This window comes from Macrobrachium rosenbergii, chromosome 3 (genome assembly GCF_040412425.1).
Source record: "Macrobrachium rosenbergii isolate ZJJX-2024 chromosome 3, ASM4041242v1, whole genome shotgun sequence".
NCBI classification, from domain to species: domain Eukaryota; kingdom Metazoa; phylum Arthropoda; class Malacostraca; order Decapoda; family Palaemonidae; genus Macrobrachium; species Macrobrachium rosenbergii.
Window position 1 is genome coordinate 32890690 of NC_089743.1, and position 26986 is coordinate 32917675.

The following is a 26986-nucleotide window of genomic DNA, read 5'->3' on the forward strand; positions in this document are numbered from 1 at the left end:
CAAGACTATTTGGTCTAAACTACCAGTCAGGCCAATAATAGGATATTTCTTAAAATATTCTCACTAACCTAGTATAGGTTATTGCCTAATCCAAATTATGTAGATCACCCTTAAATGTATAGGCTATATAAAACAGAAAGTCATTAATATATAACCTTACAGCTAGGCTACTATTTTGTCTAGCCAATATTATTTTATCTAATCCCAGGCTACCTTGTCTAAGATAGTACTTAGGCTAATAATAAGATATTTATTAAAAATGTTCTCACTTACCCTAGTGTAGATTATTGCCTGTATAAAACAGAAATTTACTAGTATGTAACCCTATAGCTAGGCCACCATTTCGTGTAGCCCAGTTTAATTACTTACTCTAACTTAGGCTGCTGCCTAATCCAAGTTATTTAATTCACACTTAAAGGTATGGGTTACATAAAACAAATTTACTTTAGTATGTAGCCTTAATGCTAAGCTACCATTTAATCTAGCCAGGATAAATGATTCAACTGTTCCTAGGCACCTAGTTTACTGCCTAATCCGGATTATTTAGATCACGCAAAGTGTATAGGCTATATAAAAAAAAATTTTTTAATAATATGTACTGTTTTATTTTGCCCAGATTATTATCTAATCCTAGGGTCCTTAGCCTAAGTTAGGCTACTGTTTTAGACCCATAATAGGATGTGTCTTAAAAGTTTTCCTAATTTAGGTTACTACCTAATTTAGGTCACACTTAAGGATATGTGATCCTAGGTTATAGGCTACAGACAACATACCGTATTTATCCAATCTAAATTATTCTCAATCTGATCTAGGCTACTGCCTAGATCATTGTAGACATTGTATAATCTGAAAAGATTTTCTGTATTGCAGTAATGATAAATTATGGGACATTTCTTTTAGTTAAAACATCTAATTGAAATGACAGATTTTAAAAATAATTTGCACTTTTCACAACTATGATTTAAGCGCCGTCCATGTGTTGGCAAGAAAAACCGTATTTTTGGCTTTCACTCACAACTTAACTATCAATTCCAAAAATTTAAAACTAAAACTTTAACTGGAACTTAAAACTAGGCACTTAACTTGCTTCTTTGATTCCTATTGTGAAATACAGAGCACTGACAAATGAAGTTGATCTGAAGCGACCACTGAAAGTAATGGCTCTTGGTCTTTATTGCCGGTCCGTTTGTCAACAGTATGGCAGACTGCACATCCGCAATAATCACTTCCTCTTCTAGTAGGTTTTGACGATGGAAAACTGGGTACAGCTTTGCTGAAGATAAGGGAAAGTGCCCTCTTATCTTTGAGTGTATTATATACTCCATCACGTGTTATAATTTTTATCATTATGACACATTACCTGGCCAAAAGACCAACTAAAAGAGAATTCTTTGATATCAGTGTAGTCACCATGGAGCTCTGACAGACCCATGGAAAGTAACTCCTTGAGGATGAAACAAGCAACTACTCTGTCAAAAATATCATTACTTCATGGACCAGGAGTTGAGTGGGCATGTGCATTGGGACCTATCTCTGAAACACTGCTTTGTGCACTTGGATGTATTTTATATAGTTAAAGGCTAGTGATAATTATTGGACATGAATAAAAATTTGTTGTTGTGTAAAAACATATTCTCTCAGTACAGTTTAACTTTTGTAGTTATGCTCCCCATTTTATGCGTATTGAAAGTAGTTAGGTATTGAAAATATTCATTATTTCCACTTTTATTTATTTCTGCATTTTTTTGCAGTCCCAGCCTCCAAGTCAGCCAACACCTGTCCGTTACTCCCATCCAGTTGGCCACAAGATAATCACTCTTACGCAATTCAAACAACAAATCAAGCATTTGCAACAGGTAAGATTTTCCCTACTTATGAACTGAATGATTTAGTCTGCTTACCTTTCTTTAGAGAAAAACAAAGCAATCTTTGCCTGTCCAAAATGTAAGTAAATATCCTTTAAACTGAAAAATTCCTTAATCCAGTATCCAGTATTCTGTATAGCAATATTCATACTCCTTGCAAATCAAAGTTGCTCTTATCTTTCCAGATGTATTTTTTGAAGAGATTCATGAAACCCTGGTAACTTTGCATCACCACAATTATTGTTATTGTTATTATTATTATTATTATTATTATTATTATTATTATTATTATTATTATTATTATTATAATTATTATTATTATTATTATTTGAAAGGAGTAGACCCTCATTTAAGCAAATTCTGTTAAAAAGAATGGCAGCATCAGTGAAATTTATTTTATACAAGGTCTTTCCAAATCTTACTATTCTCTCTTCTTCAAGGCTGATATCTGCTAAGAGCTGGCAGATGTACATAATCTGGATAAGGGGAGAGGTAATAGTTTTGAATATAGTCACTATTCTGGTACATGCAGGCAGAAGTTAAGCATGGTGTGATATATCCATAGAGTTTCAGGTTGTCAGCATACGGTAACTTAAATCTTTGTAGAAGTTTTTTAAGGGCATCAATGTTTCTGGCCTTATTGCTGGCCTGTCTTTAGGACAGGATGGCATTCTTCTGGAACCCTTTACATACCAACTGATGAGCCCATTCTAACCAGAACAAACCTTCCCCATCTGAAGATAGGCCAATGATACAGCCAGAAACATTGAAGCCCTTAGAAAACTTCTACAAAGATTCTCTACCACTCGAGAACGACATTGAGATTTAAGTTACTGTATGCTGACAATCTGAAACTCTATAGATATATCACACCATGGCAGTCCCCGGTTTTTGCGGGGTTCCATTCTCGGCGATGCGACGATAACCAAAAATCGGTGGTAACCAAAAATAAAGTCTACGGACGCCAAAAAACTTTTACGGCGCCAACGACCAGTTATCACCGGCGTAATACCATTTCGGCGCCATAATGAAAACTATATTTTATATATAGGATTTACTTCAGTAGTACTTTATAGTACAATATACTGTAGTGTAAAATGATGAAAGCCTAACCTTAAATCCTTTGGGTGTCTTCTTCAAGGTGTACATACCTTCATTCCATGTTTTTACTGCATAGTAGTACTGTAATCTGGCTGTTCTAGTATGTACAGTGTATTTCTTGCTGTTGCTGATGAATGTGAAGTAGGAACATACTGTATTAGTCTGTAATGAAAATGTTAAAATTAGAACTGCACAGTATATAGTATGTAATATATACAGTATTAATTAAAGTACAGTACTGTAGAGCCCAGTACAATACAGTACATACTGTACCATACTTCTGTACAGTAAAAATACATTTTGTTATATACAGTATTACCATGTAGTGTATGTAGAGTATACAAAATGAAAAAAAAAAAGTGAATACAGTACAGTATTTCCTTAATTGTTGTTTTAAAATTGTCATGCTTCATAACCCCTGAGGTATAGTATGTTGGTCCGGCCATTTTTCAGGGGATTCTGAAATGTAAGAATTTGCTATGTATTAGTATCCTGTACACAGTACTGCTGTACTGCCCAGTATACAACTATATAAAGGCAAGTATTTTATAAAGCAACATACTGTACTGTAATAAAATGTATAAAAATTAAAAAAGTGAAGAATTCCTTACCCAAGTTCAGTGATTTTGAAAGATGTACTGGTTGTGGGAGTTGGAGATGTGCATCATGTGGTACAGTACTGTACATAACACTTCTATGCTGTACATATTAGTCTGTAATGAAAATATTAACATTAGTACTGTACATAGTACTGTACTGTACAGTACAGTATTAAAGTAACAGCAGTACATATTGTACTACATACAGAAAAATATATTTTGTTACAGTATATACCATGTAGTATATGTACAATATACCAAATGAAAAAGTGAATACAGTATTTCCTTACTTGTCGTTTTGAAATTGTTGTGCTTCATAACCCTTGTACAGTACAGTACATACTGTACTTACAGTAAAATGTTGGTGTGGCCATTTTTCAGTGGATTTTGGAATGTAAAAATTTACTGTATTAGTACTGTACAGTATACTATAGTACACTGTACTACTGTACAGTCCTGTATGCAAGTATAAAGGAAAGTATTTTATAAAAAACATAAAATGTATAAAAATTAAAAAAGTGAAGAATTCCATATCTAATTTCAGTGATTTTGAAAGATATACTGGTTGTGGGAGATGGAGATATGCAATACACAGTACAGTACAATAATTTAAACTTAAACAGTACAGTACACTGTACTGTAGTTGCTGATGAATTCTGTACAGCAGTTACAAAGTCTGTAATAAAGATAAAAATTAGTACAGATAGTCCCCGGTTTACAACGGGGGTTCTGTTCCTATGCCGCGCTGTAAACCGAAAAATCGTCAAAATCCTAAGAAAACCTTACTTTTAATGCTTTCGGTGTATTGAAAGTTATGTAAACTGCATTTTTATTGAGTTTTTCATAAAAAAAATCCAAATTTTGATTATTCTGCCATTTTGGAGCCATATTTCTTCCGTCAGATCGGCGTACAGCGCGTCGTAACCCTGGAACATGCGTTGTAAACTGGGAAATAATTTCTGATGGATAAATTTGAAAAGCGTCATAACCTCGGAACATTGTAAGCCGCACCCGTCGTAAACCAGGGACTGCCTGTACTGTGCATTGCAGTAATGTACACAGTATGTGTACAGTAATAAAGTACAGTTATACTGAACTGTAGTAAAAATATAATTTTGTTAAATACTGTGCCATGTATATGTGCAGCATTATATACAGTATACCAAATGAAAAAAAAGTTAATGTTTCCTTATGTTTTTTTTTGTAAATTTTCATGCTACATATCCCCTGAAAAGTGGCTAAGAAGTGGAATCTTCCTGGGAGTCTGGAATGATAAGATAAAAATGATACAATACTTCAAGTCCAGTAGTATTACCTGTAAATGTACTGTAATAAATACAGTACAGTATAGTACTGTAAGTCTTTTGTAACACAGTTAAAAAAATGTGTACAGTAGTACTGTACACCTAAAAATGTATAAAAATAAAAAAAATGAAGAATTCCTTACCTAATTTCAGTGATTTTGGAAGATGTACTGGTTGTGGGAGATGGAGATGTACATCACGTGGTACAGTACTGTACGTAACACTTTTATACTGTACTGTACTGTATACAGTATAGTACAGTACTGTAGTTGCTGATGAATTCTGTACAGCAGGTACATCTTAGTCTGTAATGAAAATATTAACATTAGTACTGTACTACATATAGAAAAATACATTTTGTTATAGTATATACCATGTAGTGTATGTACAGTATACCAGATGAAAAAAAGTGAATACAGTATTTCCTTACTTGTCGTTTTGAAATTGTCATGCTTCATAACCCCTGTACAGTACAGTACATACTGTACTTACAGTAAAATGTTGGTGTGGCCATTTTTCGTTGGATTTTGGAATGTAGAAATTTACTATGTATTAGCACTGTACAGTATACTATAGTACACTATACTACTGTACAGTCCTGTGTGCAACTATGAAGGAAAATATTTTATAAAACAACATAAAATGTATAAAAATGAAAAAAAGTGAAGAATTCCTTACCTAATTTCAGTGATTTTTAAAGATATACTGTACTGGTTGTGGGAGATGGAGGTGTGCATTACGTGGTACAGTACAGTACTTAACACTTATACAGTACAGTACAGTACACTGTATACTATAGTTGCTGATGAATTCTGTACAGCAGTTACAAAGTCTGTAATGAAAATATTAAAATTAGTACTGTGCAGTACAGTAATGTACACAGTATATGTACAGTAATAAAGTACAGCACATACTGTACTGTAGTAAAAATATAATTTTGTTAAATACTGTACCATGTATATGTAGAGCAGTATACCAAATAAAAAAAAAGCAAATTTTTTTTTTTTTTTTTTTTTTTTTTTTTTTCTCCATGCTACTTATCCCCTGGAAACTGGCTAAGAAGTGAAATCTTCCTGGGAGTCTGAAATGATAAGATAAAAATACTGTAGTAAAAATGATACAATACTTACAGTCCAGTACTGTACCTGTAAACATACTGTAATAAATACAGTACAGTACAGTACTGGAAGTCTTTTGTAACACAGTTAAAAAATGTGTACAGTAGTACTGTACACCTAAAAATAAAGTACAGTAAATAAAAATGAAGAGTTCCTTACCTGATGGACATTGAGAGGGTACAAAGTCTGGTGAGTCGGGGTTTGAGGATTGGACCACTGTATCTGATGCAGCAGGAGAGGGTGAGTTGGCCTGGGAGGAGGGGATAACTTCTGGATCTGGAATAATGATACAATCTGTACAGTACAGTACTACTGTAGTACACTTGTTTTTTCTAAAATTTTTAACAATTTATAAAACCATTTAAAGAAAAAAAAAAGTGAAGAATTCCATACTGTATTCGTACTCTACTGTGCCTGTTGAAGCTGAAGAGGGTTCAGTTGACTCAAGTGGGAAACCTTCAAAGGTTTCTTCAAGGGAATCTGGGTCATCCAACTGGTCACTGCTATTTTCGGTGACCCTAAGGACAAGGTGAAATGTCCTCCTGGTGTAGTAAGCCTTGAAGGTAGCAATGACTCCCTGGTCCATCAGCTGTAGAAGCGATGTAGTGTTTGGTGGAAGGTAAATTACCTTCACTTCAGGATAAATCTCACCCAAATTAGTAGGGTGACCGAGGGCATTGTCCAGCACCAGCAGGACCTTAAATTCCAGACCCTTCTCCTCCAAATCTACTTAACTGCTGGCATAAAGTGATTATTAAACCATTTCTTGAAGATAGCAACAGTGACCCAGGCTTTCTTGTTAGCCTTCCAAATGACAGGGAGCTGAGGCTTGAAAATTCCCTAAAGTACCCTTGGATTTTCGGCCAGATACACTAACAAGGACTTCAGCTTGAAGTCACCACTGGCATTACTCCCAAGAAGTAAAATCAGTCTCTCCTTAATGACTTTATGGCTTGGTGCTGTCTTCTCCTCCCTGGATATGTATGTACAGCTAGGCATATGTTTCCAAACTAAACCTGTCTTTTCCATATTGAAAACTTGGTTAGCAGTATAGCCTCCATCCCTGATGATTTCAGCGAGACAACTAGGAAATCCTTCTGATGCTTCCTCGCCTGCACTAGCAGCCTCACCCTGCAACTTAAGGTTGTGTAAACTTGCAGAAACCTTGAAATGATTAAACCAGCCTCTACTGGCTACAAATGGTTCACTTCCACTACCTTCCCCTTTCTTTTGCACTACTGCCTCATACAACTGCCTAGCCTTCTCTTGAATAATACCAAGGCTCACTGAAACATTTCGTTGGTTTTGGTCTTCGAGCCAGACTGTCAATAACTTCTCTATCCATGAGGTTGGGGTATGGGGTATATTGCTTGCCTAGTCTAGTAGCAGCGCCATAAGTAGTAACATTGAAGCACCACCTTTCATGTGTTGTACAACATGTGCCTTATCCTTGACTGTAGACTGAACAGTACAGTAGTTCTGCTAAGTCCAAGGGCATGGTCAATTTCAGTGCTCGTCTCACCTGAAAGAAAAGCATTAGCTTAACTGAAGCCGGGCACTTGTTATAAAAAATTAGGTTACATGCTGTCCCCCTAATCTGCATCCAGTACATACAGTACTGTACTGTAGTAGTATACTGTACATTCAAAAGACCATGATGTAAATATAATCTTTGATAGGGTAAAATATTGTCCATGACACACCGATTGCTAAATTTGCACCTTTTCACTCAATATTTAATTGGTCAAATAACAAGAAAACAAAACTTTAAGAAACCTTTCAAAAGATTGAAGTTTCATTAAAAAAGTGAGTTACCCTAACTGCCAACTGAAATAAAATAGAGTAAGCATATGAAGTCTTTGTACAGTACTGTACGTACTATAAGTGGGTTTTTTTGGACGTGTGTCATGCACATTTTCATTTGATATTTATTTGGTCAAACCACAAGTAATGAAACTTTAAGAAACCTTGAAAAAGATTAAAGTTTTATTAACAAAATGTATTATAATTAACTGCCAGTTAATAATGTACAACCATGTGAAGTCTTTGTCAATGTATTTTTTGGAAGAGCTTTAGGCGGCGGCAGATATGCTAACGTGACTGCCATGTGTATTCATAAAACCAGCACAACTGAACAACCTCTATTTTTCTTGATCACACAAATGGATGCATGTATTGCCTTTGTATCATATTTATATACAAAAATAAAAAATACCCTGTAATACATTTTTCATACAGATTTTGCACACAAAAGCATGAAAACTTATAAAATATGGTAGGGCAAAGGACTGCCTAGGACACACCGATCGCTACCTAAATTTCCATATTTTTATTCGAAAATGAAAATTTAAGAAACCTTTGCAAGAGATTGAAGTTTTATTAACAAAATGTATTATAATTAACTGCCAAATTAATAATATATAACTGCTGGAAGAGCGTCAGGCGGCGGCAGACATGCTAGCATGTTGTTAACAAAGTAATTTTCACAAAACGACCCTAATACAACTCCTAGTTATGTCTTATATCTTTTAGTATGTTAATGAATTCATTTTATCAAACCAGCGTGACTGAATAACCACATCTCATGATCACGCAAGCAGGGACTGCGATACGTATTCATAAAACCAGCGTGACTAACACCCTCTGTTTTTCTTGATTGTGGATGGGCATACGTATTACCTTTGTATCATATTTATGTACAAAAATAAAAATACAGTACACTGTAATACATTTTGCATATAAATTTTACACACAAAAGCATGAAAATTTATAAATTACGGTAGGGCAAAATACCGACCAGGACACACCGATAGCTACCTAAATTTGCACATTTTCATTCGATATTAAATTGGTCAGACCACAAGAAAGTGAAACTTTAAGAAATCTTGCAAAAGATTGAAATTTTAATAACAAAATGTGTTATAATTAACTGCCAAATTAATAATATAGAACCATGTGCAGTCTTTGTAAATACATTTTTTGGTAGCGGGTCATGCACCATCGGTGGACATGCCACCGCGTATGTAATAATTCTTTTATAAAAATATGGATTTAATTTGCCTAATCCTTTACTATGGTCTGTACAGTAGTTCTACAAATTTTCAATGCCAGATTCAGTGAACTTACAAGTAAACCTCGGCCTGATGGCAATGGATGCTCAGGTCCAAACAGCCTAGAAAAAAGAAAAAAAGTCTCACCTTACTCAGAACGCTTAAAGATGTCATATTTCATCTCCATTGATATAGACTTCCTTTTCTTACTGGCACTTCCAATGGATGCAGGATTCTGGCGTTTGGAACCCATGGTGAAGTCACAAAACTCATTATGGCGGCAATAGCAGCGGCGCTACCTATCTCAGTGAAAGGCACACACAGATTGATGAAAACACAGATTGATGAAAACATGCTTCCTGAGGTTGTGGGTTGTTTGGCATTCCTCCACCATGCTCATATGCGATTGACCCAGGCAGCAGACAGGTAGTTCTTTGGTCAAGTGTAGTTACAGTACACTCAGAAACAAGTTCCCATCTACTGCGAGGGGCGTCTCTTATGGTGCCAATAACCTGTTATCAGCGCCATAAGTACCAGTGTGGAATCTTCCGGTGCTTTCGGCGCCAATAACTGGAGGTCACGCCATAAAAAACCATGTTTTTTATGAATATTTTTAAAACTACTGTAAAACCGGATTGCCGATAACCAAGTCCGCCCATAACTGGGGACTGCCTGTATCAGAATAAAGAGTGACTATATTCAGAACTATTACCTCTCCCCTTATCCAGATCATGTACATCTGCCAGCTCTTAGCAGATATCAGCCTTGAAGAAAAGAGAATAGTAAGAAAATTTAAGAGACCTTGTATAAAATCAATTCCACTGATGCCACCATTTTTTAAGAGAACATATTATTATTATTATTATTATTATTATTATTATTATTATTATTATTATTATTATTATTATTATTATTATTATTATTATTTTATTATTATTATTATTATTATTATTATAAATGCTATTTATGTAAGACTGTGATGATGGAAATTACACTGGAAAGACATACATCCATCTTCAGATTTCATGAAAATTAAACATTATACATACTGTACATTTATATGAAGTACACAGAACTGTAACAATAGTTATTGTGCTCTAGTTGAAATATTAAAAATATAATAAATGAGATTGAAACACATTTTTGCAAAAGTAGGGTGGATCTTTCCAACAGTCTCAATTGTTTGACATCTAGCTTTATTTAAATCAATGAAATTAGAAACACTAAATTATTGTTATGAGTTCCATTACGGTGGTCTGTAACAAAGATCAGAAGAGGCCTAGATAGTAGTAAGAAGGCCCTTGAACTAATGCTTCTATGAAAAAGCTCCCGAGAATTACCAACATATTCCATTCCAAACGTTGGACTCGGTTTTGACTAGCAAACCGTTCAGCAGTTTTGTGTTTTTTTAAGAACTAGATACAAAAAAGCTAAGATTATTAGAGAGAAAAAGAAACTTAGTTGAATGTAGATAACTGGAAAGTTGTAATGTTATTTATATTTTTCACATTACAATTACAGTATCAGCTTTTAGAATGTTAGCACTTATATAATTGTACTGTATATTCTTTAATTTGTCAGAACGTGAAGATCAACATACATCTGAAACATTATGTATTTAGAAAATAAAAGTATTAAAAATAAAATATTAAAATTTATCTCTGTGTAGCAGTTCCCTATCCAACCACTATTATTATTATTATTATTATTATTATTATTATTATTATTATTATTATTATTGTTTATTGTTGTTATTATTATTATTATTATTTTATTGTTTATTGTTGTTGTTATTATTATTATTATTATTATTATTATTATTATTATTATTATTATTTGTTTAGTCTTATTAATTATTAGATATCTAAGTCTACAGTATAATTTTTTTTTTACACCATATTGATCGAAGTACAGAAATTGTCAGTGGCAGGGGACTTAATATACAAAGTTTTTAATTTTTGAATTTCAAAATATAGGCAAGATATCAGTGGATTATTACCATGAAAAGAATATGCTTTTCTGTTGGCAGAGTTAAGACCCCTTGCCTTATTCTAGAGGGACTAAATAGTGCTTAGATACTAGGTATTTTTCTGAGCAACAACAAACAACAGGGCTTGAATTGGAAAGTTGCTTTTGACCAGGAATGTGCAATATGTAAGAGGTTTTTGTAAAGCAAGATCAGAGTATACATTTATGAACATCTGGTGACTGAATACTAACAAGTAACATTTGTCATACAGCTGATCAAGCTGACTCAACTTTCGAAGGATGTATTTGAAGTCTTAATAATTGCCATAATGGGAGTAATAAAAATAATTTCATTAAAGATCACATATCATGTTTACATTTTGATAAGCAATTAAGTATAAGTGGGTAAGCATTTATATGTAATTTCCTTTACATCTTGTTAATTTTGATTGTTAAACTTATTCTTATCACTAGGACCAACAGCGACAAGCAATAGACCCAAGTAAGCCAGTTCTCCAGCGATGGAAGGAAACGCCAACTACCACATCTACAGCAGCTGGAACAACAGTTACTCAAGTGACTACTACTCCTCATGTCTCTCCAACTTCCCAGGTATGGTCAAGTTTTGGTGAAATACTTGAATGGAATTTTGGCATGTCTTTTAGGTAATTTACAGTTTAAGTAAAATACATGTGTTTAAGTTAGCATTACTAGAACTTGGTAATTCCAGACTTGCAGTGTATGGTGTTGAAACCCAAGGTTGTAGGTTTTATAATTTTGTTCTGTTTGCTGCCCTTTGATAAAATGTAAAATAATATCCATTAGTGAATGTTCTGGGTATGCTTGAAGGTTATGAACTTTTAATTTTCCTGTAGTAGTAATACCGTTTTCAACTGAAATAAAAAGGGGAAACCTGGTGGGGATAGGACTTGATTTCAAGTAAAAAATAGTCAAGGATCATTTGAAAGTATATTTGAAGCTATTTTAGAATAATTTTAATATTAATAGGAAGAGTTGGATTTAGGAATTGATATCAAGAGCAAGAATGAAGAAAAAATTCATGTCACCATAAATAAAAGGGAGTAAAATTTAGAAAACAAGTCACCTGACATGGGATCATTAAAAAAAGGAATCGAGTTACTTTTTAATGGCAGAGAGAGCATTGATATAACTCCTTACATAAAAAGTCTCGGGCTTGAGAATTAAAATTCATGAAAACAGTAGTTCAAAATATTTCGTGCACATGGGGTAACAGGCACATAAGTTTTTTCATGCTGAGTAAGCTTCCTCTACACAGTCACCACCCTACTTATAAACGAGTACATTTCAGACGGCCATTCTTATCTTGAATTGTTCGTAAGTTGGTTTTTAATATGTAGTGCATAATTTTGTTGATATTTACATTCCCGAGTTAACTCAGGAATCATAGATTATACTATTTTCACTGCATTTTTAAATCATGCAGTGTTACAAAGAATTACTTTGGATGCTAGAAAAGTAAAAATAAAGTAAAATTCAGATTCATGCAGCATTCAACATTTAGTATTTTTTCCATGCTTTGAAAGTTATGAACTTGAAGAGAATTTAGCAGGAGCAGCATCTGACATTGGAAGTTCATAAAATAAACAATGTGCACTGCCATCTGTTGACAAAAATACATACTAAATGTTTCCTATGGGGAGAGGAAATATAGAAAATGGGAATTCATTACAGAATGAGTTAAATTGGGAAGATTGAAATAAGTAGGAATATTTTACAAGTATGAATGAGTATTCTCATGATTTTGAGAAGAATGCATGGTAGTTAATCACGAGAATACTGGGAATAATCAGGAAAGGAGTTAAAGGAACAGGTTCTTCTGTTCTTTGCAAAAATTCTTACTAGCAGAATAGGCGCACAGAGCAAAATTTGAACTTGTGACCCTGTCTGTTCATATCTATGAATGTTTGTAAGTAGGGTAGTGATTGTGTATGTACAAACTGCATATAGCTTTGATTTTCACCATAATACCTTGTCTAGATGCCTCAGGACTGCTTGTGCCAGATAAATGGAAAATCTGGAAGATCAAGAATAGCCTAGTTTTCATATGCTTATGGATAATACACAGGGTTTTTTTTTTTTTTACTTTTTGTGTTAATTTTGAATTTTAAACCTTGTTTCTACAGGAATACAAAACATCACCTTTTTTATGTAGGAGTATTTCTTACTGTGAGCTGGAAACTGCTGTTGAAGCTTGATAACAAAGTACAGGTAGTGCTTGAGTTACGATAATTCATCTTACAATAATTTAATTTTGCGATGGGGTTAGCAATTAATACCGATACAGCAATATTTAGAAAATAATACTGATATGACAATATTTAGAAAATATTTTTAAATTTCGCCCAGGCAGCAGCATACAGTCAGGCAGCGAGAGAGACCAAATTACAATAGACCAACTTCTTTTTCTCCATCTGTTTATCTCATCTTCTAGTTAAAAAGTTAAAGAGAATGATAAAAGTATTGTTAATAACGTTATACTCTTGCGTAAATGCATACAGCCATAAACAACCGAACGAGAAACTTTTGTTCTGCTAATAACTGCATCATGTAACAACAGCTGTTTTGCTTGTATTTCAACCATCGTACGGTAGTAAACAATTACTGTATTATGTTACAAATGACGTTAAGTCCAATAGGACTGATATATTTTTACATTATACCCTTATTCGCTGTGGAGAAAAGATTGGCAAGGAAATATACTGCTAAATTTAAGCTGCAAGTTGTAGCTGAAGCTGATAAAACAATGTTCAAGCTGCTAATGACTATAAATTATCATGCATCGACCGTAAATAAAATTGGAGAGAAAAGTATTTTAATCAAAACTACTGGGCATGAAAATACACATATTAATAGTGTTTTCATGGCGATAAAAGATAAATATGTGAAACTCTTATTATGATGAAATCAAGTGAAAATAGCGAACGGAATCTTGATTTTATTTTACACAAAACAAACATGCCCCCAGCAGCCAACATCATCTATTAACGAAAAAAATAGCTAAATTAATTTCATAAAGAGACGTATCTAAGTTATATTTTGACTTAAAAACACTTCATATAACGAAAAATAACCTTGTCCCATGTAAATAAATTATGTAGAGATTCATTTACACCAACTAGAAGCAAGAAAAGTGCTCTGAACTGAGTTAAATACAGCGAAATGACCTTACCGCATAATCGATTTCCAAACCAAAACACTGATCGCCATGATTGCAATTTATAATGCAGAAGCAATATGAGAATACATACAATATTATTGGATAAGGTGAAGTAAAGCATAACTTTTTAAAAGATCCATGGGAAAGATGCATATTCGTTATGTTGATGTTTGTATAATATGATTTGTGAATATAGAGTACAGTATAATGTAGGCTAGGCTACCGTATGTGTATACCATATACCATAGTGTAGGCTAAGCTAATGCTTGTTTGTTATTGTTTCTCTTTGTATTGAATTATCATAAGTCAGTCTGTATGAACCTCCAGAATTAGCTGAAATTAATAATTACTATACCGTATATGTATAGAGTATACTATATAGTATAGGGTAGGCTACCATATATGTATAGATGGTACTGAATACCCTAGTGTAGGCTAGGTTATATTTGAGATACGTTTATTCCAACAAACGATGGGTTTTTTGGAACCTAACTCACCTACCCTAAGCTAACGCTTTTTCTTTGGCCATCATTGGATGTAGATGTGTGCTTCTGCCTGACTTGGAGGTTGAAGAGATGGTATTTTTTTGTATATGTAGTGTATACTGTATTTTGTTCATCATGGCTGCAAACAAGAGAAAGGAATAATGTAGATATGAAAGAAAAGAGCAGTTGTGGAAGAAGTTCAGCAGACAACAGAAGACGGCCCAAAGACATTTGCCTATGTCTTATGAGAAAGGGGGGGGCGATACTCCACTGTTTCCACTAAACCTTTTTGGCTCCTTTCCCCTGGACTGCTCTCCCTGTCCCTCTTGTTCATTGATCATTACTTACCCATGTCTTGGTTGTTCCATATATGGGTGATTCTTTGTACTACTTGAAGAAGATATGGCTCCTTTGGTATCTCTGATGGCTTGTATTTTTTTGTCATTTTTGGACCACTTAGCCTCAGCTAAGGGGTCCTCTGTTGCTGCTGCTGCTCTTGTCAAGGAACTATGAGAGAGATACCCCTGCAGTATAGAACACAGGTAATATGTACTTGACCAATACTGCTATGTCCCTTGACTAAGTCTTCCTTCATAGTTGGAGAGTGTGAAGCTCTTGGTAGGAGTAAGATGAAGAAATGCAGGCATGTATCTTCCTCCTTCATATCTTCTGCCCTTTATTCCTCTTAGGAAGAAGAAGAGTAGGTCTCAGAAGCTCCCTTACAAGGTCCTGCCAGACTTCGAGTGAGTGTCTTCCCTCTACAAGGGTTGACGGCAGTGTTTACTCACCTGTAGGTGGAACATTTGCCGTAGGTAGACACCATGTTCTTTGAGCATGCTCATGACCTAGTGTCCTCCTTTTCCTTCTAGGACACAAGGACTGTTCCTGACTCTTCTCTTGTGCACGCTTCAGCTAAGGTGCAAATAGAGGTCAACATTGCTTTTTTATTCAACACATGCATGATCTCTGGAATGTGTCGCTGCAGACTGAGGGTTCTAGTCAACAGGTCACCACCAATTTCCTTGTAACTTTTTTCAGCCGGACTCCAGCTGGTGCTAGAGAACTTTTCCCCTTATGTTAAGACCAAAGGTTTGTTAGTTATGAAAAATACAAATTGACTTAGAATTTGTCATATTGTATTGTGGTGACTAGCATGCATGTTATTGTACAAACACTTGGGATTTTCCTGGCTTGTGCAGAACTCACAACATGCACTGCAGCTGATGATAACAAGGTGTACTTGCGGGTTGACGATGGATCAGGGCATTCTTATTCTGTTTACAAGCCCACCTTGGTTAGTGGTTGGGTGATCAGTACCACCAGGTCTGATCATTCATGTCCATGACCATGAAGATGTTCACCAGGATAGGCCGAGTGTCCGCCTTTCTTTTAGAGAGAGGATCCAACTTGCACTCCAGGAGATCTGTCATGGACTGATGGTCCATCTCCTTCAGAACCCATGTAGTTCAAGTTGGAACAGCACTTTCAAAAGATCAGTAAGTTCACTTGTGAGTATAGTGATCCAGGGTAAATGAAGATGGAATCCAGAAGTGAGATCATTATTTTGACTGCTGTGCTCACAGCATTTTGGAACCAGTTGCCAGCATGATCTGCAGATCAGGAAGGTCCATGCTATCCAGCAGATCTAGCAAGTGGCATTCCACAGGTTTGGAGACAGGTTGACTCATGATTGCTGACCAACAACCTCCTCACAGGAAAGAATCCAGCAAGAAAGTGCATCCTTCTCATCTGCAGAGCCATGAAGTTAGTTGCTGTGCCCTACTTCCAGGCAGCTTGATCTATGGTTGAACATGCTTCTTGGCTGTGATGTCACTGGTGTGTCATCAGGCAATGACAGGGCAAAATTATGAAGGTTGTTGATGTTAGGAAGGAAGGTGTTGACTTTCTGCTAGCATCAGAGTGTTAACCTATGGACAACCTTTGTCTTGAGAAAGCTTGACTATATCTACACTAAGTTATCGTAGATCACATCAAATAAATAATGGTATTGTAAGTTTTCTTTAGTATCCTCTGTACACACACACGCAAAGAATTGGGTGAAATGATTATTTAACTCTTGTACATCTCCCTTATAAGCAATTACGTCTGTGGGAAGTGGCAGTGACTCTAAAGGTAGGCGTAAAAATGTTTATACCTTTTTTGTTCAAAGATGCTTAAGTCCAAGATTTTTCAAGGTAGACTACTCAGTTTTGTTTCATTTTGGAGCAGAGTGATTATTTTATACAACTGCATAAAAAAATCTCAGTAAGTAACTTTTATGTAGGTGGAATAATGAGTAGAAATTATGAGATATACTAGAAAATTTTGCACTTTCCCTCAAATAAAAATTTGCCCCAAAAAAACTATTTCTGATAGTTTTTGATCCATAGCACACCCAGATAAATTACCTAGTTATTGTTATTGCAGTGCAAAAAGTTGTAATTATAGCAAGGAAAATATGAATGACAAAGTAGAGTCACATTTTCCTTAAGAAAAGTAAATCACCCATGCAACAAGTGCAAAAAACTCTCTATAGATTTTTTGTTCAGAGACATGTACCTCCAACAATTTTCAAGGTAGACTGCTCAGTTTTATTTTCATTTGGCAGCTGAATGATTGCTCTATGCAGTGGCATAAAAAAACCCACAAAGTTTATGTAGGTGAAGTAAAGAGCATAATTTATGCTCAGACTTATAATTTCATCTTCTTTCACCCCTGAATTATGACTAGAAGGTTTGACAGGGACTAAGTGAAGGTTTCTCCCATTTTAATTAATTTAAGCAGACTAGTTAACTTACTGTACTGTTAGCATCTGTTTGGTTTCCTCCTGGCTGTAGTTGTTGCAACTTGGGGTATATGTAAATATTAGTTATGGTTTACTAATTATCCTTACCTATTTAGTGTTATCCTTTCTGTTATAATACAGTATTTGCTTCGCAAGCATTCTTGTTTCTTTAAACACTCAAGATATATATCTTGACACTTCATGTTTTTCATTTAGCTTTGGTTCTGTATTGAGCTACATTTACATTTATGTTGAATCTGCGGTGAAGTTTTTTATGTATTTTATTTGATTTCAATACTTTTACCACTTACGAAGTAATCTTGGACAGTAAAAAAAGATAAACTTTGGGATGCTTGTACAGGGTTATTTTTGGCTCTATCACAGCCTGGTAAGCTAGTGTGACCTTACCAGTTCATGTGCAGAATGGTCTGACAGTTAATGGAAAGAGATTAAACAGATATTAGAAGAGGAAATCTGTTGATTCATGCTGAAAGAGTGAGTCAAATTCATTCCTCACTACCAACAAGCAGTACCTTCATCTGATGCGTACCCAGTTCCCCTGCAGACCTGAGCCATGAGCAGCTAGCTCCAGTGCTGTTTGTAACTGCTTCGATTCCACAAAAGGAATGGCAGTCTTCCAAACAGATTGTCTTAAAACCTGCTCCTGATACTTTTGATTACTCAACACACTTGAACCAATCACATGCTAAAACACACAACTGCTCAGTACTGGTAGGCCAAAAGTCACTTAATTTTTTTATCTAGTGAGCTGCTTATCTTTGAAGGATCAGAGCCACTCAAATTTTCTGAGCAACTCACCTCCTCTAGCACAGGCCTGCTACATATAGAGAATCTAAGTCACTTGGTTGCTAAGACAATATCAAACCAAACTTGCTGAGTATCTCAGTTTATCAAAGCTGCTCATATATCTGAGCAGCTCATCTTGCAAGGAGCTGCACCACTGAGTTACTGAAGTAGATTCAACCCACTTGGTACAACTTGACTAAAGTGGCTTACTTTTGAAAATATTGTGCTGTTCTTGGATTGACCTGAGCCACCCTTTCACACCAGATTTGAGGGGATCTTTAGTCACTGAACATGTAATTGAGCTGCAGTTATATGAAACTCAAAAAGCTCACCTTCTTAAGGGCCTTAACTACTAATAGGATAAGGTATCAAGCTGATCAGCTTCAAGGGGCTTAAGCCACAAAAGCCTCTCTTATTTTCGTGGTCAGTGTCACTTTTTTCAAGTAAAACTCATCCTGAGAAGATAGGAACTGCTCCTTTTCAGAGAACAAGCTAACAAGCTACTCCTCCTTGGGGGAAACTGAGTTGAACCATTCATAAAGGCAATAGTCTCCCTGCTGATCAGGACAGTGAATTCTTCAATGATTCTGGGTGTACGTCTCAGAAGGATTCTAGTTGCCTTCTAGTCCAATTCTATTAAAGATCAATACATTACATATTTCAGGATATCATGCAGAGAAAGTGGATTTCCTTCAGTAAATCAGAAAAACTTACCAACCATTTAGGCAATATTTCGTTAACCTGATATTGCCAGTGCCACTATCACATCTGGTAGGACACTACTGGCTCGCAGTTGGATGAGTCTACTTTTAACAGAACATCATTCTATATTAGAATTTTGACATGTTTAACCTGGAAATGAGTCATAAACCAAGGAAAATAGTCTTGGTTGCTATAAGAATGACAACAGCCAAGTTGGAGAGTGCTGATTCAGTGTTTGACCAGCCCTTGTGCTGAGGTTACCCAATACATTTTTATCCAATGTCAAACAGATAGCTGCTGGCCTGGAGTCAAGCAGGTAAGAGGATAAGCTAATATAATTCTCAGCTCCTTCTCTTCTGAACTTTATAATGTCCTCCAAGCCTGCCAGCTTACCTTGGGTACCAAGGCTTTTTCTCAGGACCATACACAGCAATCTTCTCTTTCACTCTCATTTTTTTTTTTTTTTTTTGATCTGGCAGTCAGGCATCATGGAGATATACTTGCATGAATTCTTGGCCATTGCCAACTTGCAGGAAAGGACATTGGGAGCTTCAGGTGCCATCCTATCTAAGGGAATTTGACTATCCTAGAATGTTTCCAAGGTCTAAAAGATCCCTAAAGTTTGCAGGCTCTGAAGGATCTGGTTCTGTCTGTACTGAGTTGTGTGAAGTGTATAATGGGTTTGTGATTAAACAAGTCCTGTTTTTAAGAACAAAATTGATCTCTCAAATACAAACCCATTCCTTTACAGAAAATTCTCCACCTCCTTACCCCCTCTTTTTCTTGCTGTGAGTCCAAACAGCACAAGGAAGGACTTACCTGCTACCAGACCAGAGGCACTTTAGAGCATGAATGCATGAGCAGGCCAGATGAAAGTACTTTTTCATGTTGATGCATCTGATTACTGCTCTAGGCACACAACAGGATAAATAAAGTAATGGATTGGTGTTGAAAATAAAAGTAAATTTTATCTCTAAAAATTGTACATTCCGCTGGGTAATGTTTGTCTAGTCTGAAATTATGCCTTATTATGCCTGTTCTTTTGCTGGCCTGAAACCATAAATTCTAAATATGTGCTTCCTGTCCTTTGCCTTTGGTGTCTGAGAGCATAGTTATCTCTTGAGACAGAGGGGCTTAGTGGCCTCTAGAAGCAGATTCTCTGTCTTCCCACCACTAGAGATATTCCAGAACTTCTCACGAAGCATATACTGGAAAGTCATAGGAAGGTACTGCTGCCAATGACCCTTATTTAACTTGAGTTGCAGGAATTTATGGTTACCTGACTGCAGGTAACCACACATTCTAGGAGGACAAGATGACCAGTCATTTACTGTCACAGCATTGCTGGAGGCTCTGTAGTATGATAGAAGTTGTGTTATTCAAAATGAAAATAACTAGAATGAATGATAGTGAAAATGAGAAGGCATGAAGAAAAGAGTAGGCAGTCCCCTGGTTATGGCGGTGGTTCCGTTCCAGCGGTGTGCTGTAAGTCGGAGATCACCGTAACCTGGAACATCGTAAGAAAATGTATAAAAATGAGAGAGAGAGAGAGAGAGAGAGAGACTATGTAAGCCTTGGGAAAGAAACAGGTTTTTGAGCATTCCCCGGGTAATAAACCAGTTTTCTTCCCATAGGAGGGACCTCCTTATAGTGAACCCTCCTGGTGTCTACAGCTCCCTAAACTGGTTTTCTCACCTCGTTACAGCTCTGGCGAGCTATAACCTGGAACCGATTTTTTTATGAATATATTGGAAAAAGCGCCATAAGTACAGAATGCCGTAGGTCAAGACAGCTGTAACCCGGGACTAGTAATCTTATAAGTCACAACTGCAAAATTTGAGAAAGATTGTGTTGTGAATAACTTCCTAGACATAATAAGTAATCCAGTTTTCATCTGTGGAACCAGGAGTGCGTGCACCTTCCACCATAACTCAGATCAATCTTTTTTTCATCTTGGAATGGAATGTTTTGGAATTTGTGAATATACAGAAGGCTATATAAAATTAATTTTTTTTGTGGTGAAACAAATTTCAGAAAGTGCTTTGGTTTTTTTATTCATTCCTTTTCCTTTCAGAATTCTACGGTTGTTACAGTCTCCAGACCCAGTGTCAGTCCAGTCAGCAGTGCTAGTATGCCAATCATCACCACATCAGCTCCGTCCCCAACTGTTCCCACCACCTCAACCACAGTTACGGCATGCATTACAAGTAGTACTTACAATTGTACTACTAAAATGGCTCCCCCCCAGTGCTCACCTGTTTCATCTACATCATCAAGCACCTTTACTAATAGTTCAGGACCTTCTCCAAAATCTAGTGCCCCATCAGGAAATATACTCCCTTCGCAAACGTCTCCTCGCTATGTCTCATCTGGTGTTAATCAAGAGCATTCTTCTAATCAAGCAGAACCTCAGCAGTTGCCTTATGTTACCAAGGATCAGTTGTAAGTTAAAAATAATAATAAGTTGTGGTGTGTCAATGTTCTGAGTTATTGCATGACATTACCAAGATGAGTCAAATAATTTATTGTGTAATGGAATTATTTCAGACTGAAAAGATGAATAGTATCAGTATATTGTCATTTAAGAAATGCATTTGGAATTTTGGCTATGCAGCATGTTAGCTATAGTTAGAAGCAAAATTTATGATGAAGCATAAAATGGATCTATACCACTTCTTGGTTATATTATATAATTTTTTTTTTTATTAGGTTTGAGCATCAACTCAGAACTGACCAGAATGGTGCTGTAAATCCAGAATATCGCACGCCATTTAAAAACAAGATTGATGCCTGCAAAAGACTAATCCGATATCATGTGTTTAGTGATAAAGGTCCTACACAGAAAGACTTAATAGAATCTGATAATCAGTTTGAGATCCAAGCTGAATCCCTTCTTAAAAAATTTAGTAATATGAAGTACAAGTACCAGTCACTCCTACTTAAAGATAGTATGGTAAGTATAGCTGATGTTAATTTATTAAAAAAAATATATATACCATATTGCAATAAGCTGCAGCCTGTGCAGGTATCTAATTATAGGACCATCATATAAACTCATCTGTTTTTCTTATGAAAATTATTTAGGTGTCTCAGACATTGTGCTGAAAAGGTATTTTTTCAGTTATTTTATTTAAAAGTAAACTTGTTGGTTCATTTCATCATACCCCCATGAATCATATAAAAGGTTGCTACAAGATAGAAATGTGTAGACCAGCTACCTGTTCATATCAGAGGGTAGGAAACTATGTGGGCTACCACACAGTGTTCATTTTAAACACTCAGTTGAATTTTGTAAAGTTGAAAGTAGCAATAAAAAACTGGGGATTGTTGACCAAGTGGCAGTCAGCTTGCAAAGGTGCATAGACAAACCCTTGAGAGGGGAACACAAATTTCTTTAAAGCCACTCAGCAAGGAAAAAGTGTGGCCAATTACAGGTAGTCCCCAGTTATCGGCAATCCAGTTTTACAGTGTTTGTCTAGAGGCAACGATAACTGGATTTTCGGCATCGTCACACCGTCGGGAACAGAACCCCCGCCGATAACTGGCGACTGCCTGTACTGCACTTCTACATTCTCCCAGCCAGTCAGTTTGCAGCTTTGCCTTACATATATGTTAGCTTGTGCTCCCTGTATCAGTTTAGCCATTGTGCCTGCTGTGTACCCATTAATTCTGTCATTCTTTTTCCCCAGTTAGTTTCCAAATAGAAGATAGATGTTCTTTTGTTAACCAAGTGAATTTCATCAGAAAGAAGTTGAAATTAGTGATGAAAATAGTGAAGAAATGTTAGAGATTGCCAGAACAGAGCAAAAGAAAGTGCCACACCCAAGTGCATAGCAATACTGTATTGTGAAGAACTGGAATATAAGCAAGAAGCTCTTCATTGATAAGACTTACAAGTACGTAAAGGCAAGAAAAGCCAGTCCTTCTGGCAAAAATGTGTGGTTTGGTTGGATATTTGTGAGTTGGCAACAAACTCTTAAAAAACTTTTGAGCAGTTGGTGACCTGAGCACCTAGAATGCATATATAAGCAGCCTAATAAAATCAGAAGCCTTGGTTTGCCTTCATGCAAAAGACAAGACAAGGAAGAAATTCAGGAGGCATACTTTAACCTACATGATGTATGCAAGGTAAATTTGTTGCTTATATGTAGGATTGTTTTAGTAAATATTTTTGCAGTATCAGAAAACATTGTGATAAGTACATTGGAGGAGGTAACTGTGACAAGTACAAGTAGTCTTGATAATCTGGGTAGACAGGAGCTTGCAACAAAGATGAAAGGGAAAACAGATTAGGCTGTGAGGGTTCATATGAACTTCCTGGATGTTGCATTAAATTTCACACCTGCCAAGGTGCATAACTGAAGGTACCTTATTCCTGACTGCAACATTTGCAAACCACACTATCTGTATTAAACCATACTATCTGTATTTTGATTATATATTGAAAAAGGATAATCCTTTTAAAGTGACTGAAAATTATTATAGAAAAGCATTCAAAAATGAATTTAACAACAGATTTGAGCTGACAAAAATGGGTGCAAGTAACATTTGGAATATGCTTGGGCACTATAAAAAAAAAATCTAAGTAATTATCAAAAATTGCACAGGAAGGTCAGAACATAGTCTATTAACATTCATCCCAACTCTGACAGCAACTTGTCCTTTTTTTGATTTGTAGCATGCATTTCCTACCTAAAGCTTTCCATGAATGCTTAATTTTTATAAGCATAACCTTTGGATTTACAACCTGGGCATCTGTGATTTCAGGAATCAGTTGGTGACTATGTGCATGAGGGATGAAGTACCAGTCAAATGTAAATCCACTGTAATAGTCTCATGTCTGAAGAAAATCAGGATGAGGATTTTATAGTTCTGTGTGGTGGCCTAATAACATGAATATAATGCTGTTCCTTCTTTGGCTGATTTTCAGTAAGAAATTTATCTGCATCGACCGTTAACTGCCTTCTGACTTATTTTTATACAATTGATTGAATCTTCAGTTCAAAAAGTTGTGTTGAAGCAACAGAATACCAATGAAACAAAGATTGATTATGTCAAACACATCCGAGGTGCAGTGAGGAAGGGAGTCCACATTGTTGAAACTCAAAGGGAGGATTTCAGGATTGGGTTACTACAGTCATATCACAAAATGCACAAGGAAGCATATTAACTTCAAAGATTCCTGGGTTGCATCAGCTACAAAGAAATCTCCTAGTTTAAAGGAAGCGTATATTGATGGTGTAATTCCACCATCTGCTTTCTGAAGAAGATTAGCCACCCATACTTGTTCAGTGGGTTGAGGTCTATTATTGATCATAGTCCTCCTGTCTCCTTGGGCACCACAAACAGATGACAGTAAAATCCAGACAATTTGCCTGCACCTCCTGAGTCTCTGTTGCAGCAGCAAGGTACTCCTCTTACTCTCCAAAGTCTGGAGCCTCTTGGAGCTGCATCTGTATATTCTGTAGGCAACTAATTGTGACGAGTGGGTGACTTTTTTTCATGTTTGGGAGTCAATAACTAACTCAGATGTCTTCTGCCAATCATGGCTCAGCCTCTAATTTCCAATTTCTAGAGGCAAGTCCCTGAATTGTTAGAACTGTCATTGTAGGATTAAGTAACTCACTTGCCTTACCAGAGGACTTTACCTTAGACTTTCTACCTTTATTACATGCAATGGTGACCACTGCTCTGCTTAAGATCTACTTGAAGTACTGGCAACCTTTGCAGCATAGACTTCAGAAAAGCAGACAGTCCTGGCAGGTAGATACTTCTCCCAATTGTCAACTACCAGAAAAGTAGACAGTCCTGACAGGTAGATCCTTCTCCCAATTGTCAACTACTGTCTTGAAGTCAACACCACACTACCAATGCTGGAAAATGCTGCCCTGGTTAGGTATCAAAGCAAATTTTTCCAAGGGCTCCATAACAACAGACCAAGGAAAAGAAATGAATTTTAGTGTATCAGAGATTTAACCTTTATGTCTGAAGGAAACAAAAATTTTGGAAGTTCTGTGATTGTCAAGCCATGTTGCTGTTGATCACTCATCAATCTGTTGGCAGTTGTTTGATAGTTCTAGAAGCAATTTTATTGTCCTCTGATGCCTGTGAAGGGAGAAGAAAGGCAGCAAAATCAGGAGGAGCAGTATAAATAGAATTAAAATTTATTTTGGCAGCCATGCAGACCACCTCATTGATGAAAGAATCTTCATGATTAAAAGACTTGGTGTTATCAAAGTATCAGTTAAATTTATAAGGGCACCTTTATTGTTGTCAGAAGTACGCATTAAGTTTATAAGGGTACCTTCTACAACCCTGCATTTGCTCACACCACTGCTGTAAAGTATATTGATATTCAGCCAATCTATCCTATGTTCTACATGTACGCTACGTGTTGGGATCCTACTGTACAATCATGTTTATGTTCTTCGAGGAAAACAGAAAGGCCTCCAACTGTTTTCCCTTAATATTTTCTATTGCAGTCTTTGTAAGGAATGGAATAAATGCCTATATCCTTATTGTTAGGATGTAGGCTGGCTGTGGTAAGGGCACACAGGAGTAGGCTGTGGCTATGCAGATATCTGGATAAGTGACTCTTGATGTCTTCTTCTCTTTTAGTTCATCAGCTTTTTTATTTGTGTAGCTTCTTGGGCCATCAGTTCAGCTGGGAGAAGTTTGACTTGCAGCAGAAGACAAAGGCAACATATCTATGGAATGGTCATCAATCCTATTGACATCTATCCATGTGATGTGGTGGCTTCAAAGAAAAAACAATGGTCACTGCCACATTTGTACTAGGCTGCTGAATGATGAACGAACCCCTTCTAGAATAAAACTTCTAAATACAGTATATATTTATATTTGTAACAGAATCTGGTGGTTGTATACATTGATTCAAAAGTTTCTCGAGAAACCAAACCCCCAGAAAAGATGCGAAGTTAATTGGTCCAGCAGCAGAACCTCATGGCAAGTGTCTCACTAATTGCTCCTCTAGAAGTTTTGTTCTCCATGACTCGACACAAATCACAGGTGGGTTACAAGGAGTATATAACATATAAAATTGGACCTGAAGGAAGTTTTTCTTGGTCTACAAGCCTTTACTCATTATATCGGAAGGATAGCTGGAGTGATGATGGAAGCAATCTCAAAAATCAGGGTGTCACAAGATCAGAGAATGTGTTTGCTGGCCACTAAGATCTTGTGGGCAGAGGTCAGTGAAGAAAGAAGACAAGTACTGTACAAGATATGTTCCAAGGGAAAATATGTTTGTGGACAGCCTTAACAGAAAGGACTAAATTCCTCTCTCTGAGTGGTCACTTCATCCAAAGTATGCAAGCCCCTGTGGCAGCAGTGAGGAAACCCCTTCGTAGCTTTAATTTATTAGAAGGAAGCCTCATCCAAAAACTCATGGCATTGCTTTGCTCTTCCAGATCCATTCTAGGGGTGGCCTTAAAGAATACTTTTTCTCACTTTTTGGTTTAATAAAGCCCAGTTTTACAGCAATTTTCATTTTCACCTATTCCACAAGGATCTAGAGCTACTAGGTCTTCACTCCTGGAGGTTACCCTTGGAGGTAGAGGCTTTTCAGCAGAGGCAGCCAAAGCTGTCTCCAAGTCTAGTTGAAAATGTCTCAACCTATATCAAGTAAAATGAAACTTCTGTAATTGGTCTCAGAAGGAATATTGATTTGGCTGATACCACTATTCCAGTGTGCTATATTCTATTTCAGAAAGATCATCCTACCAGTATTAGAAGTTAGTTGGTCTGTCCTTTGTGTGTTCATCACAGAGATACAAACTTCAGGTAACTTGGGTCTAACTGCTGTGCCTTTCATCATTCCTTCTTACCACTGCATACCCAAGTGAAAGGACCAGGGATATCAGAAGAGGCACATAAGGACTTTTTATTTCTGTTATTACTAAGCAAATTTATCAGGGATACTTATCTTGTTTACTTATGGAGCCAGGGATTCTGTTACTTTACCAGCCCTAGGAGGCCTTAAG

The 26986-nt window shown here is 36.2% G+C and overlaps 1 protein-coding gene across 10 annotated transcripts in view; it reads left to right on the plus strand.

The window, feature by feature from the left end:
• Window positions 1–26986, plus strand: part of LOC136854038 (mucin-2-like) — a 228554-nt gene that overhangs the window by 185820 nt on the left and 15748 nt on the right. For all 10 annotated transcript variants that reach the window (XM_067130120.1, XM_067130169.1, XM_067130096.1 and 7 more), the window contains exons 8-11: window positions 1752–1856; window positions 11480–11617; window positions 21058–21425; window positions 21693–21936. In XM_067130120.1, the coding sequence (XP_066986221.1) occupies window positions 1752–1856; window positions 11480–11617; window positions 21058–21425; window positions 21693–21936 (855 nt within the window). The remainder of the gene's footprint in view (window positions 1–1751; window positions 1857–11479; window positions 11618–21057; window positions 21426–21692; window positions 21937–26986) is intronic.